This window comes from Myotis lucifugus, unplaced genomic scaffold (assembly GCF_000147115.1).
Source record: "Myotis lucifugus unplaced genomic scaffold, Myoluc2.0 scaffold_9, whole genome shotgun sequence".
Classification (NCBI taxonomy): domain Eukaryota; kingdom Metazoa; phylum Chordata; class Mammalia; order Chiroptera; family Vespertilionidae; genus Myotis; species Myotis lucifugus.
The window spans coordinates 762,076-783,215 of record NW_005871057.1 but is presented as its reverse complement, the minus strand read 5'-3'; the positions used below and the strand labels follow the sequence as shown (position 1 = coordinate 783,215).

General features: G+C 34.3%; 1 protein-coding gene across 13 annotated transcripts in view; it reads left to right on the top strand.

The window, feature by feature from the left end:
• OSBPL8 (oxysterol binding protein like 8) overlaps positions 1–21,140 on the top strand; it is a 157,190-nt gene that overhangs the window by 112,334 nt on the left and 23,716 nt on the right. For 12 of the 13 annotated variants that reach the window (XM_023749748.1, XM_023749742.1, XM_023749745.1 and 9 more), the window contains 9 exons: positions 786–856; positions 3,926–4,003; positions 6,494–6,595; positions 8,873–9,076; positions 11,593–11,677; positions 12,958–13,129; positions 16,284–16,521; positions 17,106–17,290; positions 20,852–20,933. In XM_023749748.1, the coding sequence (XP_023605516.1) occupies positions 786–856; positions 3,926–4,003; positions 6,494–6,595; positions 8,873–9,076; positions 11,593–11,677; positions 12,958–13,129; positions 16,284–16,521; positions 17,106–17,290; positions 20,852–20,933 (1,217 nt within the window). The remainder of the gene's footprint in view (positions 1–785; positions 857–3,925; positions 4,004–6,493; positions 6,596–8,872; positions 9,077–11,592; positions 11,678–12,957; positions 13,130–16,283; positions 16,522–17,105; positions 17,291–20,851; positions 20,934–21,140) is intronic. The other variant, XM_023749752.1, reaches the window with a different exon arrangement.

The window sequence follows — 21,140 nt, the reverse complement described above, 5'->3', positions numbered from 1 at the left end:
ATTACTTGCCCTCAAAAATAGAAAGAACATTAAAATGAGTACTGCTCTTTCATGTCTGCCATATAAATCTCAGAATTAACATTTCTCTAATTACACCCTTATAACATTAATATAACTGCTTTTGGCATAGTGTTACATGATTGCAGAGATGTGTACATGTTTATCCCAGTACATTCATGTATTTTAGATTCATCCTTTTACAATGTGTATAGCAATAATGACAGTGATACAAGGGTCAGTATTAACTGAACGTATACTATGGTGCAGAATACTATGCTAAATGCTTTCTGTGCAGTTTCATTTAATTCTCACAATAAACACATTGTTAGATTTAAGTCTGTTCCTCAGTCCAGATTTATTGCCCTGGTCATCTTTTATCACTAATTCTGGAATTGTTTTCTAGTTTAGCAAGAGGTATGAAAAGTATGTTAGATTGGTTTATCAGGATTCTTTGTAAGGAAACAGTTCACTAGGAGAATAAAAGCACCATGAAGTCTGAATTCATCCAGAGTGCTCTAGGAGCAGAGAAAAGTGGTATGTAGCTTGATGTTGGTGGGTTCAGGGAAAGATTTCATTACTTCTGGAAGCCTTAATTTATTCTAAAGAATTATTATACTAGAAACCTTTAAACTTATAATAGTTTAAAACTGTATATTCAGTCTAGGCTTAATGTACATAATAAAACATAATATATATTTGAAATTGAATGACTTATTTGCATTTGCTTTTAGCGCCTATATATGCTCAAAAGTAGTGATACTGATGTAATCACAATGTTTTTAAAGGTTTTGAAAGAGGAAGGGAAGACATTTCTCAAAATAGAGATGACTCTTCACTTTCTATGTCAAAGAGCAAGGTAAGCCTATTGTTGTCCCCAAATATATGAGTAAAATATTTTTCTAACATTTAAGATGAGGAAACTAATACTGTAATCCTATCAGATCTTGAGAGATGTTCTTATGTGGTATATAAGCCCGTGATGGCGAACCTATGACACGCGTGTCAGAGGTGACACGCAAACTCATTTTTTTGATTGATTTTTCTTTGTTAAATGGCATTTAAATATATAAAATAAGTATCAAAAATATAAATCTTTGTTTTACTATGGTTGCAAATATCAAAAAATTTCTATATGTGACATGGCACCAGAGTTAAGTTAGGGTTTTTCAAAATGCTGACACACCGAGCTCAAAAGGTTCGCCATCACTGATCTAAGCCATGGATGATATGGTGAAAAAAGGAACATTTCACTGGGGCTGGTGTTCACTTGCAAATTTGGCCTTTTGATAACCAGTATCCTCCCTGGAGTTATTGTTTCTGGTATGGCTGCTACAGCAGTACTTCACAAACTGAAATCTGATAGTTCCATTTGGAGAAATTCTCAGGGTTTATTTATTTTTTTTAAAAAATTATTTAAGTGTTTGGGATTCATTCGAATGACCATCAAAATGTGTACATTTTACGTAAGTCCAAAGATCTTACAGTAATAGCCTGCAATTGAAAGACATTTTCTTAGAATAAGACATAGTTTCCTGAGTTAGTTTTTTTTTTATTAGCTAAGGTATTACAAATGTGTCCTCATCCCCCCCCATTAACCCCCCCCCGCCCCGCACACTCATGCTCCCATTCCCCTGTTGTCCATGTCTATTGGTTTGGCTTATATACATGGATACAAGTCCTTCGGTTGATCTCTGAGTTAGTTTTTCTCAAATCAAAATACCTGTATATAAAGTACATGTTTGAGAAATAAATTGAGAAGCACTATATGATGCCTTGGTTTTCCTATGGGTTTGTAATTTACTAGATTTCCATAATATGTCAAGGGATTTGACTTTTGACTATTACTTCTGGTCAGGTTTAATAGCAGGAGAAACTTATGTTTGTGGAATCAAACTTTGAAGATGTGAAGTAAGAAAACCTATTTCTTAAGCTAGTAAATTCTCTGCTATTCTCAGCAAATGACTTTGCTTTAAAACACTTTACATTTTTTGTTCCTGTTTTTGGGAGTGGTTGAGAAGATTACATATGTTTTAATGTATAATTTTACACAAATTTTATTTGTGCTTAACTTTTCAAGTATTTGTTACATAAAGGTCCATCTATCATATGTGTAAAAGTACTTAGGAAGGAAGTTTAATAGTGCTTTATATGTAGGTAACATATGCATGAGAAATGCCTTGATTATTTTATATAAAATATATACTTAAAGAAAATTAAAGAGAAAGTGATTATCTTGGGTCTGCCACGGCTAGAAATACAATGCAGTTTATAGGATTTTAAAAACCTATTTTCAAATCTTAATACCAGAATTGGTGAGTGTATGGTATAATGTATTCCTTCCTACTCAGAAGCCTAAACACTTAAACCCCACACCTACACAGCCCCCTATATATAGTCTATAAATAGGGGAGGGGGGGAAGCAGGGAACCTAGAAAGAAAGTTTACATACCTTAGTGAAACAGTATGCTTTGAAACTGCTCTTTGAGTACAGTAGCACCTAGTCATACATGATTCTTTAAATTTAAAGTAATTAAAATTAAATGAAATTAGCAATTCCGTTTCTCAGTTATATCAGTCTCATCTCAAATGCTTTATAGCCACATTTGACTAGCAGCTACCATATTGGACAACTGAGATATGGAACATTTCACATTTCTGTCATTCAGAAAGCTCTACTGGACAGCATTGCTTTAGAGTAAATAAAGCTAGTTTAAATCTTGATTCTCATGGTTAAGATAATGGTCAGTGCCCTGGCTGGTGTGGCTTAGTGCTTAGAGCTTTGGCCTGAGCACAGAAGGGTCTCGGTTTTAATTCTCAGTCAAGGGCACTTACCTGGGTTGCAAGCTGGATCCCTGTCCCAGTATGGAGTGTATGCAGGAGGCAACCAGTGGGTGTGTCTCTCTCACAATGATGTTTCTCGGGGTGGGCAATGGGATAAGGACACATATGTAATACCTTAGTCAATAAAGAAAAAAAAATTAAAAAACCAATGGGAAAAATATCCTTGAGTTATTGTTTCTGGTATGGCTGCTACAGCAATACTTCCTTTTGTTAATTTGACAATTAACAAACCAACCAAAAAGTATAGTGGTCAATAAGATTTTAAAAGAAGGAAAACTTAGTAAACTATTTCCAACAAAAAATATTTTTGGTATTTAAAAGGTAACCTATTCATTCTAAAAACTTAGTGATGTATTTAAAAAGACTGCAGACCTCTTGGTCACTGGATCTTTTTTTTTTTTTTTTTTTTAGAACTAGCTATACAATATGGCAAGGATTTTTTGAAGTATATGTGTTCTAATTTATCAAGCTTGTATGATACCCTTCTGGCCTGTTGGACCCTTATATACTGGAATCTTTTAGGAATTACCAAGCTAGATCTTGTATGTGTAGGAAACAGATTTCCTATTGTTCATGAAGATAAGTATTAAATTTGAGTCTGAGTCAGATTATGTATAAACAGTTTTAAAAGGTGAGAAATCAATATAGTGAGATGGCTAAGAGCATGAGACCGGAAATTAGCCAAACCAGAATACAAATCCCAGTTTATCTACTTACTAGCTGTGTGTGACTTGAGGGAAGTTAGTTATTTAATCTCTTGGTCTTAATTTCCTTATTAGCAAAAGGAGATACTACTGTCTCATGGGGTTGCCTTGAGGATTAAATGAGGTAGTGCACATAGAGTGTTCAGCATAGTACTGTTTTTGTTTATTATATTTTATTCCCCTAATGTGGATTAGTTTTTAAATCCGAATACTATACTACATGGAGAATCAGTATTTGAAAATCAACATTTGCGGAAATCACAGAAATAAATGGGAAGAATGTCACAAGCATAGCTTGAACATTAATATTTTTATGCCATATGTTTAGGATAAATGAAGGTTTTAATTTTTTGTTGTTGTTAATTTCTGTGTGATTTTAGTCTGAATCTAAACTTTATAATGGCTCGGAGAAGGACAGTACAGCTTCAAGCAAGCTCACAAAAAAAGAATCTCTCAAGGTTAGTTTCCACAGTCATTTCATAACTAACATTATGCTTTGCATGTGCTTTTGAAAGTAGGCTAATAAGATAAAGAAGTAAATGTGTCTTCCTGAAAGAAGAAAAAAAATCCAGAGAGGCACACATTAAAAATGTCAATATTTGTATGACATTCTGGAGACAACTGAAAAGGCTGCATAATGACTCTCCCAGAGCAGTTTCAGGCCTCACTTGGCCACTGCTGGGGTGGAGGACTAGGTGTCTTTGCAGAGCTGTCCTCAGTCAGGCACATCACTGTGCCCTTGGAAATTCAAGTTTACTAACTGCTGGGTCATGCATGGGCTGAATCTGGGCATTGGGTAAATATAAAGAAGTCCTCATTTCACATTGTCAATTGATTCTTAGAACTGAGGTGAAATGATGACAAAACCAATTTTACCATAGGCTAATTGATACAAACGAGTAAAGTTTCCGTAGCATCTAATCACCGTTATAATGAAGCAATGGTGAACAAAACGATGTTATTTGAGGACCTGCTGTATTTTATTTGACCTACATGGTGTTTTAAAAATTCAACAATTACAAGTTCAGATTTCCAGCTTCTCTTAAGAAATGTGCAGTATGGCCTGGCTGGCGCAGCTCAGTGGTTGAGTGTCGACCTATGAACCTGGAGGTCACGGGTTCAGTTCCCGGTCAGGGCATATGCCCAGGTTTCGGGCTCGATCCCCCGTGTGGGGCGTGCAGGAGGCAGCTGATCAGTGATTCTTTCTCATCATTGATGTTTCTTTCTCTCTCTCTCTCTCCCCCTTCCTGTCTGAAATAAACTCAATAAAAATATTTTTTTAAAAAAAGAAAGAAAGAAATGTGCATTGTTGGGCCTGCCTTCCAGATCACCACAGACCCTGGAGCCTAAGGAACACATCCTTTCCAATTGACTGATCCCTGTGTAGTCTCGTACCTCTCCCCCACCCCCCCATATTTGATCTTGTATTTATTTGCACTTATAATTTCATATTAAATCTACTCTTAATTCATATGTGCATTATAATAAAGACCAAAAGTCTACAATTTTTTGGCTGTAGAATTATTGAAATTTTGTTATTTGTATGCAGTAAAACTAGGAAGATTTTGTGTTATAGTTAAAAAAAATATTCATATCACTGACAGGTTACCACCATTCTCCCATCCATGTAATAATAACAAAGCAATAAGGCTAGATTAATTCACTGCTACTTTCCCAAATTATCTCAGAACTGGCTTATTTATATTTTACATATTAGTATCAGGAAAGAGCAAAATTGTCAGTTGCAAACCGTTGAAGCATTGTTCATAATGTGAAAAAACTGCTAACAGAGATTTCCATGAGTATTAGAATATATTAAGAAAAATTTTAGAAGCAATATGGCATGGCGATTAAGAGCATGTCTTTACAGACAGTCTGCCTCTGTTTGGATCCTGCCTCTGTTACTTACTAGCTGTGTGATCCTGGGCAAGTTACTTTCTGTGCCTCAGTTTTATCTTTTGTAGAATAAGGGTACTAATAGTCCTACTTCCCAAGGTTATTGTAAAGATTAAATGAAGTAAAACATGTAAAGTGCTTAGAACTGTGACTGGCACACAGAATATACCCAGTAAATGTTAGCTCTTATTATTTATACTAGGAATTCTATGTAGCAGTGAAAAAATGAGGTGGAGCCCTAGCCGGTTTGTCTAGAGCGTCAGCCCATGGACTGAAGGATCTCGGGTTCAATTCCGGTCAAGGGCACATACCTTGGTTGCATGCTCAATCCCTAGTGCTGGTCAGGGCATGTGTGGGAGGCAGCCAGCTATATGTCTCTTTCACATCAATGTTTCTCGGTCTCTGTCTCTCCCTCTCCCTTCCACTCTCTAAAAATCAATGGAAAAACATCCTTGGGTGAGAATAACTGAATGAGTGAATGAATGAATGAATGAATGAATGAATGAATGAGACATGGAAATGCTCCAAAAAATAATGAATGGGAGAACAATTTTTTAATGTGTTTAAAAATTCAGACATGAAAGTTGTATATTTGATAGGTTCTATACATAGAAAAGGGCTAAAAGGATAGTGTTTTCAAAATGGTTAACAGTGGTCAATTCTGTGGATTAGAATAGGATAGGGTATACGAAAGATGGCTTTTTACCTTTATTTGTGTTGTTTTAAATTTTTTACCAGGAGATTGTATTTATGTATTATTGTGTAATTTTAAGAAGGTAGAATTATTTTAAAAGATACAGAGAACTGAACTAGTGATCAGAAGAAGTTAGATTCTAACCATACTTCTCTAAAAATTCTACCAGTTCTTAAAAAAAAAAAACACTGAAAAAAGTAGTTCTTTTATCCTAAGATGCTAGAATTCTAAAAGAGGGCTAGACTTTTATACTCTAGATTCTATACTCTAACTATATAGAGTATAAAACTAAAAATTTTGAAAATAAATTGCCCATTTCTAATGAATTTTTAATTTTGCTATTGTTTCTGTAAAATAGGTGCAAAAGAAAAATTACCGAGAAGAAAAGAAAAGAGCCACAAAGGAGTTACTCAGTTCAATCACAGATCCTTCTGTTATTGTCATGGCTGATTGGTTGAAGGTCAGTTTGTATTGAATCTTGAATTCTCATTGCTGGATGTTTATCTACTGGAATAAGAAAGCCCAGAGTACACTAAAGCCATCCTGCAAGACATAAATAACTACTAGGATGATTGTTTTTCACTGAAAAACTATTAATTATATCCCAGAGGTTCTCTGTTCCAATCTTAATGGGGAGAAGGAACCTTAATGTTGTTCTTTCTTGACAACAACATCAAGTATGTATAGCAGTTCGTTTAAAAAGGCTTTTTGATTTGTACGACATTATGTAGTCTAATCAATATGCTATAAAAAAATATTTTGGCCCTAGCCAGTTTGGCTCAGTGACAAGAGCTTCGGCCTGCAGATTGAAGAGTCCTGGGTTGATTCCCAGTCAAAGGCACGTACCTCTGTTGCAGGTTCGATCCCTGGCCCAGTCTGGGTTGGGGCATGTGCAGGAGGCAACCAATCAATATGTCTCTCTCACATTGATGTTTTTCTCTCTCACCCCCCCCCCCTTCTCCCTCCCTTCCACTCTCTCAAAAATCAATGGGAAAATATCCTTGAGGATTTAAAAAAAATTATTTTCAGATTATCATTTAGTATTATTACAGACTTGGTATATGCATTATTGAGAGGATATGATACAAAGTTAATATAAAAATTATCATTTGAAAAGGATTAGTTTTCAGAGAAATGTACATATTGCTGTTTCCATGACTTATTATTTTGGCCTCTGGTTATTCCCACTTATTTATATTTCCTTTTTTTATCATATCAGTAACTCTTTCTTGTTTTTATCAGAAGGATATTTGGTAGTAATCTTTCAGACTAAGGCTAACTCTGAGAATGATCTTATAAAACCCTGACTCCCAAGAAATTTTAGTATCTGGCCTTGACCTAAAAATCACCCCATTCCTGAAAGCTTTGCACTTTCCCAAAGAGTTGGTACAATCACCAACCTAAAATCTTTATGAGATCTGTCATTGAAGTTCTCTTACTAACATAGGAGTCTAGTGCTGGTTTCCCTGAGAGTTCAAGTAATATTAGGGTCTTCTTCAATGTTGTGCTGAAAACACCTTCTAATTTTGACTTTACTTAAAAGACTTCAAACTCCAGATCACACTTGGGTTTTTCAGAGCTAAACCTACTCTTGTCTTTTTGACATTGGATTTCCCCAACCAGTTCCCCCAAACTCCCTAATACTTCCCCTGGCTGACTTTCTAAATCCTACCTGAATTCTGATAATTTACCATTCATGTTTTACTATCACATCTCCAAGATCTAGAATCTTATCTCAGAATAACGCTTACTTTCCATCTCTTTTACATATATGCAGACTCTTTCTTAAAGATTTTCTCTTTTTTTATGTCTGATTCCAAATGCCCCCTTTCTAAATTTTTCTTATCTAGAGTTACTGTGGTATGCCTGTTTGAGGAATTTGGGAGCCCTATACTTATTTCATAATTCATGTAAGTGCATTGAGAGAACAGATGTTTTACAGTAAATAAAACTGAGGACAATTCCTAGTTTTTAATATTAATACTATATTAGCATCCTTTTCAGTACTGTGAACTCAGTGACTTACATAGAAACACTTTTAATGGATTACGGATATAGAATAGGAAAAGGTAGCTATAGACTATTTTTTTTTTACATAGCATTAAAGCCTAGGATGAGGAACATTTTATAAGACTAGAGAGAGAGTTATGTGACTTGTGTTTTAAAATATTCCCAAGAAGTTTATATGGCACACTCTATGTAATTACTAACAATGGAGTAATTTAGAGAAGGTGATTTTAGGGATAGAGGATGTTCTTCCGTTTTTCTACAACTCATCAAATATTTAGGGAATTCCTGGTGTGTGTTAGCAGTGTTTGCAGCACTTTATGTAGTGGTAAAGGGATAAGATCTTAAAAGGTAGAATAATCTTGTACTCACAGAAATAAAATTACAGCTGTTACAGATGCTAAGAGGAGACTATTAGGAAAGTATATTTTAATAGTCCCTGACCTAACCTAGGAGGTTAGGAAAGCCATTCTACTTAGTACAGTATTTTGAAACTGGTGACCCAGTCTCCCACTAGAATTTAAGAACCTCAGAAGCAGGAGTCATGCTATTTTTATATTTATTATTAATGCTTGCCATTTAGTAGGTTTAAAAGAATATCTATTGACTTTAACATGTACATTTTCTAGAAATTTTAAATTAAAACATCCTATTTGCCATTATTCAGTTTACGTTTTATGGAGCAGAAAGAGAAAAACAGAGCCTTATTTCTTATACTTACTTTCTGTAGATACGTGGTACTCTGAAGAGCTGGACCAAGTTGTGGTGTGTGTTGAAACCTGGGGTGCTACTGATCTATAAAACCCAAAAAAATGGTCAATGGGTAGGAACAGTCCTTCTGAATGCTTGTGAAATCATTGAGCGCCCGTCAAAAAAGGATGGCTTTTGTTTCAAACTTTTTCATCCTTTGGAGCAATCTATTTGGGCAGTGAAGGTAAGTACTTGTTATATAGGTAAAAAGTAAAGATGGTAATCTATGAGTAGAACTGAGACAAATCAATCTAATGGTTGCTATTTTGTGCCAGCACTTATAAATTTATTTCTGTTTTTAAGGGTATTATTCCTCTGTCCCTACCCACAATGAAATTTGTACCAAATGTTCTTGTTTACCTTTAAGATCTAACTTAAATATTTCTCCAGAAAAATGTTTTTAACTTACATTGTTTGTTACCTCTTTGCTATGGGGATTCAGTTTGTACTGATTTTTAAAATTTGCAATTAATCTGCTTTGTAATGTTGTATCATATTTACTGTGTTTTTCTGTTTGTCAAAATTGTAAGATACCATAGAACAGAAGCTGCCATTTATTTTTGTAAGTTTTTTCTGTAGTAATATAAATATGTGGTAAGTATAAGCAATCACAGTCTTTCTTACTCTTGAGAGGCAACGTTCTTTGAAGATGGAACTCTAATGCTTTATAACTAAAAAATATTACTGTGGTCATTCCTGTGTTATAATAGCAGAAACTTAATCAGGAAAATAGAAAAGCCTTATTTTGATTAACTACCAAGAAATTCTACAGTAGATGTGCAGTACACGCTAACAGAATAAATGTGTCTGAGCCTAGTTTAAGTTTTTACAAAGCCACCATTGTTTTAATTTTAAGAAGGCCAGTTACGCTTGAATAAAGGATTTAGAACTCCTTTAAGGAAAACCACATAATTGAGATTAGCACTAAGTAAAAGTAGCTTCAGCTTTTAAATATTTTTGGTATTGCTTAATTGGGCAATATACTTATACCTAGGGAAAAAACTGGGCTCTTTACCTTTGTTTCAGTAGCCTAGAGAGAAGAATAAATTTAGGATTACAGAGTTAGTTCCATTCTGGAATTAGATACTGCCCACAGAGGAAAGAATTTAACCCATACAGCCTGTGGTATTTATATATCATATGATACTCAAATGAAAAAATTCCTTTCAAAACCTTTTATATATAGCATTTATTCTTTACTATTACTCTTAGGAATTGTAAGAATTATAATGAATTTTAAGTCATTAAAAATACTTTTAGCCCTGGCCAGGTAGCTCAGTTGTTTAGAGCATCGTCCCAATACACCAAGGTTGTGGGTTCATTCTCCAGTCAGGACACTTAAGAAGCAACGGATGAATGCATAAATACATGGAGCAACACATCAGTGTTTCTCCCCCCGACCCTTCCTCTCTAAAACCAATAAATAAAAAATTTAAGAAATAATAAAAAATAAATTTTGATATCAAGTTTATTTCATTCCAACTATCTGTGAGAGGGAAGTTTGTACAATTACATGAGCATCAGAATATTCTCAACAAGCAAAACCTACTTAGGACATTGTTTAAACACTTTTAAAGTCAGTGTCTATGATTAGGAAAAAATAATGTTTATGAGTTCTTAACTATGTGTCAGGGATTCTTTTGAGCATTCTACATGGAATATTTTTTTAAATTCTCATAACTTTAGGAAGGATACAGTTTTTTCTTATTAACCAGACAAAGAGATTGAGGCCTAAAGAGATTACTTTAATAATTTTTCTAGCATGGAACCAAAGTTGAAACCCAGACAGTCTGACTCTAGTTACTACTCTATACTGGTTCTAGGAACTGTCCCATAAATTAAAAAGCTATTTGAAAATACCCAAGGGATTTTAGAAGATTTGTTAAAATCATATTGATTTTTCTATTTTTAAATTTTGACTCTGAATCTTTACTTTCTACTGATTATACTTTTTAAAGTTCATTTTATTCCTTGATCTGAGAACTTGAAAATTGTGCTTTTCAATCAAAATTATACTATAAATTGAATCCTCAGATTTTTCTTTCCAAATAAGAACTATATCCTCCTAAGATTAGCCTTGATGATAATAATTACTATAGAGCTCTTGGTGTTGTATACTTCTAAAACAATCCCAGCCAACAACAATAAAATTTCTTTAAAATTAGCTTTTATAGTTGGTATTTATAAACAAGTATATTACTGCTTATAAATGGAGCTTTATTTTTTCCCTAGACCTAGTAAAAATTCTTTTTTTCTTTTGCTTATAAATTATAGCTATATTTCCAGCTGTTTCTTTTTTTCTTTCCAGCTGTTTCTTTATAGTTTCTAGAAGTTAAGTATTTTTTCTAGTAGTATATGTGAGATGGAAATTCTCTGTTAAATTAAAATTTTGTATAGTATGGTGAATTTTAGATTTTCTTTTAATGTGTGAACAATGTACAGAAATAATGTTTAACTAATGATAAATATAAGTTGTTCAATTTTTTGGTAAGGAGGTATATTTGTTGGGAAAGGAAAACTTTCCTTAAACTCAACATTTGCTTTCTCAAGAAGCATGAAATTAAATCTTGTTTGCTTTTAAATTATAATCCATGGCTAACTTAGATTGTTATTGATAATAATAGATAATATAAAGTCAAGATATTACAGTACTATATGCCATTTATTTTGCTTATTTTTATTTTATTTGTTTATTTTAAGGGTCCAAAAGGTGAAGCAGTTGGATCCATAACTCAGCCTTTACCTAGCAGTTACTTGATCATCCGAGCTACTTCAGAGTCAGATGGTAAATACAAGTTTTGATGGATTGGATTTTGGTCTCATTTTAAAAGGTTTATTTATATTCCACTGTGTATTTTCCTTTGGGAAAATCTGTCTTTAGTATGGTATTTGCAGCAGAAGTATTGTAATCATCAATTGCTTAAAACATCAAATATATCATTAACTTGGTAGAAAACAGAAGAATCTGATAGGAAGGAGGCATTAGATAATTAAATTATGAATTAACAGCCTTGAGTTTTCTTCTTTATCCTTCACTGACATGTTAACACCTTCTTGATTTGTTTAATGTTCCCCGTGGTAACTCGTTAAGTTTTATCATTTTAGAGGTACATTTAATATTATTTTCTATCACTAAGTATTAATATTTTTAAGACACACTATTATAATTTTTTTAAATATAAACATTTAATTATAAACTGTTGTTCTGCACTTATTAACTTAATACATAATTCCTGAAGCAAATACAGGGAAAGCAAAACTTACTTATTTGAAATCAAGGTAACTTTAAAACTTTACTAATTAATAATGGATTTCTGTCACACTTTTATATTTTATAGTTTAGACTAGCTTAGCCTAAGGAATCCTGTAACCTTCCAGAGTTTACTTTTACCAGATGATTATTTTTAAAATTAAATTATCATAGGCACAAGTATTTGTTATTTGGCTGATAATTCCAGCAAATGCTGAAACAAATATATGTGGATTTTAAGTGAAAGTAACATTTTTTTCTGCTAATTACAGTTCTAAATTTCAATTTAAAAAATAAGTTAATAATGTTTCTACTAACTAATATAGCAGTTAATAACAGTATTGTACAGGCTTTTCCCTGACTTAAAATTTTTTATACATATGAGTAAAATGGATGCTAAACCTGGGAATAGACTCACTACCAACAAAACATTTTTTAGTTTGTTTATAGTAAAACATAACCCCTTCAGTATATTTTATATACCTTTTTGGTACCTTCAAATTATACTATATGTTACTGTTCTAAAATTTAAAAAATAGAATACATGTATTTTCACTAGGTATACTTACCAATGTGTGCTATATTCTGTTCATTTACCAATGGTTTCTAGATACTTAAGATATAAAAAAACACTTGATAAACTGAAAAATCACATTTAAAAATCCTTGTAAGACTTGATGTTCAAAGTAACTTTTCTGGTGCATGTTTCTCAGAGAAATGATAGTATGCCTAAAGGGTAACAGTGTTACATTAAGATGGATGCCAGTTTGTGTAGTTTCTCGAATTATACTCCTTATGAATCTGTGTTCTTCTAGGAAGGTGCTGGATGGATGCTTTGGAGTTGGCTTTGAAATGTTCTAGTCTTCTTAAACGTACAATGATCAGGGAAGGGAAGGAACATGACCTGAGCATTTCATCAGAGAGCACACATGTGACTTTGTATGGCTTATTACGTGCTAACAATCTTCACAGTGGTGACAACTTCCAGTAAGTAGATATTGCCCCTAATTTGGTAATTTGGAGACCATGTTGTTCACTAGGTTAATTGGCAGGCCTAGAATTTTTGTAGTGTATGTAGGATTGAAATTTGGCTGTCTTCTTCTGATTATATGATCTAAGGCCTGGTTTAAGATTTGTTTAGTTACTATGATGAGGTATAGAAAGTTATTTGCATGACCCTAGCTAATGTGAATTACTTGTTATTTTCCAAATGCAACCATGCTGTTGTCTACCTTGTCTTTGTGTATGGTGTTCCCTTCATTAAGAATGAGTTCTAGTCCACTTTGTTCTTTTTTCCCATCAAAAGACTGTATTCAAGACTGACCTCAAATATTGTATCATATGTGAAAGTCTACCTTGCTCTTTTCTCCTGTCATAGGACTATGAATTCTTTAAGACCGATTCAAATGTTATATGCAAAAACTTTCATGCCTCCTAACCATGAAATATCTGGCCTTCTATTGCTGTTCTGTAATGGCACTTGACTTATTATTATTTTTGTAATGGTATTTGACTTAATCCTTTCTGGTATTTATGGAATCCTCCTATGATATTGTGCTTTGAGTTGGAACTGTGTCTTATTTTGGCTTTACCACCTGAAGCATTTATAGTAGTTAATTTTAAAAAAATTTTCTTCAGGGAAACACAATACTTTCCTTGAGGTTCAGAGGTTTGTTGAGGTTCAGATTTATTTTGTTGCTTTGTAGGAAAAACATTAGACTTCCCCTTTTCCTCCCTTGCTCCAATGCTCAATTTCTGCTCTACAGCTACTTATTGCTATGGGCATTGGATTACTCTCCTGAAAGTTGTTAGACTGCTATTCTCCTCCTTATAACCTGAGCTGAACTTTTTTTTCCTCTTATCCTTTTGCTTGACTCTTTTTCTTCACTCTCTTTGAAAATTTCCATTACCTGACCTTTTACATCCTTTCTTTGCAGAATTATAATCTCGCATTTTATCTTAATCCTCAGAACAAAAGCCTGAATGGGAAAAGATTGGGGGGTGGGAACACAATTTATATAGGAATGGATGTTTGTTGGGGCCTCTTCCTTAAATGTTTTCGTTGAAGCTCTTCAGCTGTAAAACATACATTGTTTTTGTTGAATACCAGGTAATCTCTAAATGGTCTTATTTGGGGATCTTAACAAATCATTTGCTTCACATATTTATTCATTAAAAATTTGGAGCCTGTTTTCTTTGTAAGATACTGTACACTTTTCTGTATAATTTTGAATAGGGAGATGAATCTGATATGATCTTAAATTTGAATCCAGTGTAACAGTTTATTAGCTATGTGATCCTGAAGAGATGTTTTGTTATATTTGAAACCTATAAAATTCCAGGCAGCAATAAATAGTAGAAAGAAAAGAATAACATAAGCAACCAAAGGAGACGTGCTTTAGGGTAATACAAGATCAAGAGAATTTATAGGATGAAGACATAACATCCTTCTAGGGAATGAGGGAGAGGATCAATGTAACAGATTTTTGCAAAAGTAGAATCAACATATCAACATGTTCATTTTGGCTGGATGACAGAAAATGAGCTGTGAGCTATGATGCAGAGATGAGGGGTAAGAATCTGCTTGGATGTAAGGGACAGGGAGTTGGTGAAGTTAAAAATTACCAAGCTTTATGCCTGAGTGATAGGGAAGATGATGGTAAAATAAAACAAAAACCATGTTTTGGAGATAATAATTTATTAAATATTATATATGTTTAAGATGCAGCAGTCCCTAGACATAGATGATATCAGCCAAGCATTTAAAAACATGGGTCTGAAGCTTATTCCTGCATACATGGGTTTGGAAATCAAATAGAAATTTGGTAGCTTGCCAAAGGAGAGAGAATAGAGAAAATAAAAAAAGGGCCAAGGAAGATGAAAATATTTAAGGGCAGAAGGAATAAGAGGGATCAGAGAGCTTAAAAAGTAGAACTACAATTACATGGAACCCACGCATTTAAGACTATTTCAAGGAAAATAATTATCATCTAGGTTCAGTAATGCAGAGAAGTCAAAGGAGGTAAAGATTAGATAGGGCCATTGGGTTTGTCAACTAAGCCATCATTAGTGACTTTTGAGGGAACACAGTCACTTGATTTAGGGGAGTGAAGACCAGATTGTGAGAGGTTAAGGAGAGCAATTTTAGACTACTTTTTAAAAATATATGATTATAAAGGGAAAGAAAGAAAGTAATATGCATGTAAAAATGAATTCCTGTTAGAAATTATCTGGTTAAAATCCAAACAAATGAAGATTTTGGAAAAATAGACACTAACATAGGAATCAAATAGGACTTCTCTGCTCTGTTATTATCTCAGCATTGCTAAAATATCAATGGTATATAATGGCATCGTGTATTCATTTTTAAAGTAGTACTTAAGTGTTCATCCCTGTAAGATTTTTATGCTAAATGAAACCCACAGATACTTTCCTAAATAAGAAGTTTCTAAAAACAAAAAATTGATTCTGGAAGTAAGGTTTTTAATTCTCTTTTTGTATAGATTATTGACCCTAATCACTTTGGGGTTAGGATAAACAGGATTGGTTATAGCAGCATATCAATTTTAGGTTACAGGCTTATTTCCTTAAACTAATATTTTCATTTCCAATTTTCCTTGAACTTTTTTCTCGATTATCTTATCAGTTAAGTATTAAGTAGCTATAATTATTACCTTTTACATTTTTTTGTCTTATACTTCTTTTGAGTGACTTTGGCTTCCTTTACAGGTGGAAAGTCATACTTCATTTGAGTTCACTTGATAATCTGTCTGATGATCTTAACTTGAAGTTTTCCTTCAGACCACAAGTGACTCAAGTGACGATGACTACAAAACTAAGAAAAAAAGCCAGCAACAGATTGTCTAAAATTTTGCTTTTGGACAATTTTAGCCCCAGCTGGTAGAGAGGCAAAGAGTTCAGTGTCATCTTGAACATTTCCCAGATTTTTCCTTAACTTCTCTGTGCCATTTACTAATCTCATATGGTTATTTTGAAGATTAAATGAGTAAAACTATTTAAAATATTAAGAACGGTGCCGACACATAATAAATTCTCAGTAAATGTTACATATCATTCTTATTTATAAATTAAATATTCTTAACCTCTTTTATTCTTCCTTCTAATAATTCTTTTCCTTAAGGCTAAATGATAGTGAAATTGAACGACAGCATTTTAAGGACCAAGATATGTATTCTGATAAATCCGATAAAGAAAATGATCAAGAGCATGATGAGTCTGACAATGAGGTGATGGGGAAAAGTGAAGACAGTGACACAGATACATCAGAGAGGCAAGATGACTCATACATCGAACCTGAGCCTATCGAGCCTCTAAAAGAGACCACCTATACTGAACAGAGCCATGAGGAACTCGGAGAGGTAGAAGTCTGTGATTTTCAGAGATTTGGGTTTTCTAATTCTAAAGAAATTGAATATATTATTTGTTTGACCTATTGCTTATTTTCCCAAAAGAATATTTTATACCTACTTTATTTTAGAAGTTGTATACATATGAAATACATCAGGATTTATAAACAACTAAAAACATGTAATACACAAATATGAATATATTCTAGTAAATTTACAGTTTACATTTTCTTTAGGTTTGCTTTTGATATAGGATGCTGCTAGATGTCATTGCCAGGTACAAGTAAAATGCAGGAAACTTGAGTTTATAACTTTGTTGTTTATTGCAAGTGCATAGAGGTAGCTTTATTGTAATGAAGTATAATATTTTTGTAATAGAGTCTTTATATCATTTACTTTGATATCTTTTGCAAATACCCTTTTTACCAAAATTTTATAGCTATAGACTTTATTATTTAATGGGTTGTTTTCACATTTTAAGAATGCTTGGAATGGTCAGATAGAGAGTTCTGGTTTTCAACATTAGCTGTCTTTTCTACACATCTATGTGTCTGAAATAAATATAATATTTCAATATTTTTTGTTAATTGCTAAAGGCAGGTGAGGCTTCACAAACAGAAACTGTGTCTGAAGAAAACAAAAGCCTTATCTGGACATTGCTGAAACAAGTCCGTCCTGGTATGGACCTGTCCAGGGTGGTTCTGCCTACATTTATTTTGGAACCTCGTTCTTTCCTGGATAAACTTTCAGATTATTACTATCATGCAGATTTTCTGTCTGAGTAAGTAAATTCTTATTTCTTAGAGATTTCCCAGATTGCTATTCAGTGGTCTTGCCTTACCAAAATTGGTCTCTAGTGAGGTAATCACTCTCTTCTTCACCACTTCTGTAGTTGACCTTAAGAAATAAGAAACATATTTATTTCTTTGGTATGCTGTTTTCAGTTGAGTTGAGAGATCACGAGCTTTAGGAGGACAAGAATTTTACCCTCATCCGACAGCACTGCTGTCACAGGCTCCCTGACCTTTTGCTGACCTAACACAGGGAGAGGTGGTTGGCATTCTTTGTTCTCCCCACTTCAACCCTGTTCAGGTCCCACCCTGTGGCTTGTGCTTTTGTTTATACCTATCCTCTCTGCGTGCCTTTAAGACATGTGCAGCTTTCCGGATCCAGAATGCCCCACCAATTGTTGGCTCTTGGTGTAAATCACCACTTTTGTCTTTGCTTTTTTTTCCTGCCAGCCAGTTCTGAATAAGTCAGGCATAAAGGAGGTGTAGGAGGAACTGTCCACCTCTGTCCCAATACTTGTTTGAAGCACCAGTAAAAGACAGCAACTTTGTATGTTTCTAAGTTTTACCTGCACCCCAGTTCCAGCTACAGTGGTGTTGCAAGGCACTGTGTTTCTAAGTTCTGGCCCTGTGACCTGATTTTTAGATCCTGTATCAATATCTGTATTCAGTTTACTCGTTGCATTATTAGTCTGTTAGTTGTATTAATAAACATTGGCAAAATCATAAGCTGAATCAAAAGATCATTGATAAATTGTGGGAGATTTTTGCAAATTAAATCATACACAAAGTTTTTATCTCCCTAAAATAAAAAGTGCTCTTACAAAGTGATTGAAAATGATCAACAGCCTAATAGTAAAGGAGTGGAGGAAATGACTAGTTTAAAATGACTAGTCCTTAAACATACATACCTTACACAAAATAAGAAAAATGCAGATTCAAACTATAACATACTATTTTTTATCACATTGACCAGAAGTCCAAAACCCTTAATGCCCCAGTTCTGCTTTGTATGTTATTATATAGTTCTTTCTTTTATCTGTCTAGACATTCATTTCTCTTAGAGTGTGAGGAAGGTTCCTGTGAATCACAATAAGATCTTGAGAGATGCCTATTTTCCTCAAATTGGAAAGTTACACTTTTTGGCAACACACTATTTTGTTGCCAAGGCTGTGTGCATCATGCACTCCTGCACTGCTGCTGGGCAAGGTAAACTAGCACACTGCCTTTGAAGAGGACCTGGCAGTACTTACCAGAATTAGAGATGCTTTCAGTCCTTTGACCCAGGAATCCTGCTTCTGGGAATAATTCCTACAGATACAGCTCCGCATGTGCAAAACGACCTGTACATACAAGATTGTTCAGCAGGGCCTGTGATCGTGTACGATTGGTTAACTCAAGTGTCCCGCCACAGCTGATAGTTAAACAATGTGTAGTGCTTCCACACACAAGGAAGAACCCTATAAACTGATAAGGAGAGACCTCAGCATTATATGTGTGTGTGAAAAAAGCAAGGCACAGAAGAATGTGTATAGTTTGGTGCTTTTTATTTTTTAAAGAAAAAGACTACAGCTCTAGTCGGTATGGCTCAGTGAATAGAGCATCCCGGGTTTGATTCCACTCAAGGGCATATGCCCAGGTTGTGGGCTCGATCCCCAGTAAGGGGTGTGCAGGAGGCAGCCGATCCATAATTCTCTCTCATCATTGATGTTTCTATCTACCACTCCCTCTCCCTTCCTTTCTGAAACCAATAAAAATACATTAAAAAAAAAGACTAGATGGCTTCTTTATGCTTAAAGAAAACTTTATTTTTTAAAAGCTAGTAGGGAGAGCCGGGGAAGATGGGACAATAGCAAGACATGTATACTTTATTTTTAATGTATACTTTTTTTTATATTGCTTTGAGTTTTGAACTGTGTGTCCTATGTGTATGTAAAATATAAAATAAAATATTGTAGTAAGAGAGATTAAGTCAAGATAGGAAGAGAGCAAACAGAGGATTGTTAAATCCCAAAAAGTGCAACCATTCAGCTTGGCATAGTTGTCAGTAAGCATAGCTCTAGCCCAGGGGTTCTCAACCTGTGGGTCGCGACCCCTTTGGCGGTCGAATGACCCTTTCACAGGGGTCGCCTAAGACCATCCTGCAGATCAGATATTTACATTACGATTCATAACAGTAGCAACATTACAGTTATGAAGTAGCAACGAAAATAATTTTATGGTTGGGTCACAACATGAGGAACTGTATTTAAAGGGCCAGAAGGTTGAGAACCACTGCTCTAGCCTCTTTCATCTGAAGATCAGCACACTGGATCTTCAGACATGCTTAAAGAGTATAAAAAATAGTTAAATCATGAGAGAGAGAGAGAGAGAGAGAGAGAAGAGAGAGAGAGAGAGAGAAAACCAATGCACTAACTTCACAGTAGAATTCACTTCTGACTTACACAATCAATGTTTTTGCATCAACAAAATGGCAAGGGGGTAGCTGAGTGGGGACTTCTAAAAATTTTTTCTTTAAAATGAAAATTCTTTTTTGATTATCTGTTATATTGGTAGAGTTTGTTCACTCTGCAAAATCAGTTGATAGCACATAGGGAAGGTTGAAGGCTAAACATGGATTAAAAACCTTTTTTTATTAGTTTAAATTATTTTAAATCTTACATCTTTGTGATTTGAAACTTCAGTGTACAAGGGATTAAAAAGGCATATAATCCTATACTTAGGGAGGCTGTGCGGGAGAGGCTAACATTAGCCTGTTGTCCTCCCTTCATGTACTACAGCCCCCACCAGTTACCGTTGATCTCCTCTAATTAACGTCAACAACTGAAAATAGACTAAATCCCCAAGTGGACATGGTCCTTCTCTGACATATGGGACTGGAGACCTCATACGAAGTTGTTAATGAGGTTACTTGGCCATTGCCTCATTATTGCAAATGCTAGGTATCAAACAGTGCCCAAATCTCAAAATCTGTGTTTATTTGTTAATTTTTTATTTTTTTAAAATATATTTGATTGAATTTTTACAGAGAGGAAAGGAGAGGGATAGAGAGTTAGAAATATCGATGATAGAGAAACATTGATCAGCTGCCTCCTGCATGCTCCCTACTGGGGATGGGCCCGCAACCAAGGTACATGCCCTTGACCGGAATCGAACGTGGGACCCTTGAGTCCACAGGCCGACACTCTATCCACGAGCCAAACCGGCTAGGGCAAAATCTGTGTTTATTTTTTATAATCACAATTACAGAACCTCTAGCAACATCAAGGGTTCTGCAAAACCCCAGTTGAGAAATCTTGGTTTGGAGAGTTTTCAGAAACAAATTTGAGCTAAGACCTGGGTAGCATGTTAAAGAATAGGATAAATGGGAAGAAAAGTAACCAGGTTATAAAAACTGATTCTTACAAACTAATGTACATGGTTGTTTTTGATATCTATTTTAAATATGAATTATGCTTTTCAATCATTTATTATATTCAATTGTTGACAATAACTATGAGGGAGAATTTGTGATATAGTCTCTAAAATTCTTGTGTTTACCATTTTGATATTAGGGCTGCTCTTGAAGAAAATCCTTATTTCCGTTTGAAGAAAGTAGTGAAATGGTATTTGTCAGGATTCTATAAAAAGCCAAAGGTAATGTTTATATTTTACCTTTTTCAGCCTTATGTGAGTTCTTTATTTTTTTGTTATCTTTAGATTATCTATACTAATAAAGGGGTAATATGCTAATTAGACTGGATCGACCGGACATCTTCTGGACCTCCAACTTCCTTCCGGACAAAACCATGGTGGTGGGGGCCGAGGCAGAGGTGGTTAGGGGTGATCAGGCCAGGAGGGGAG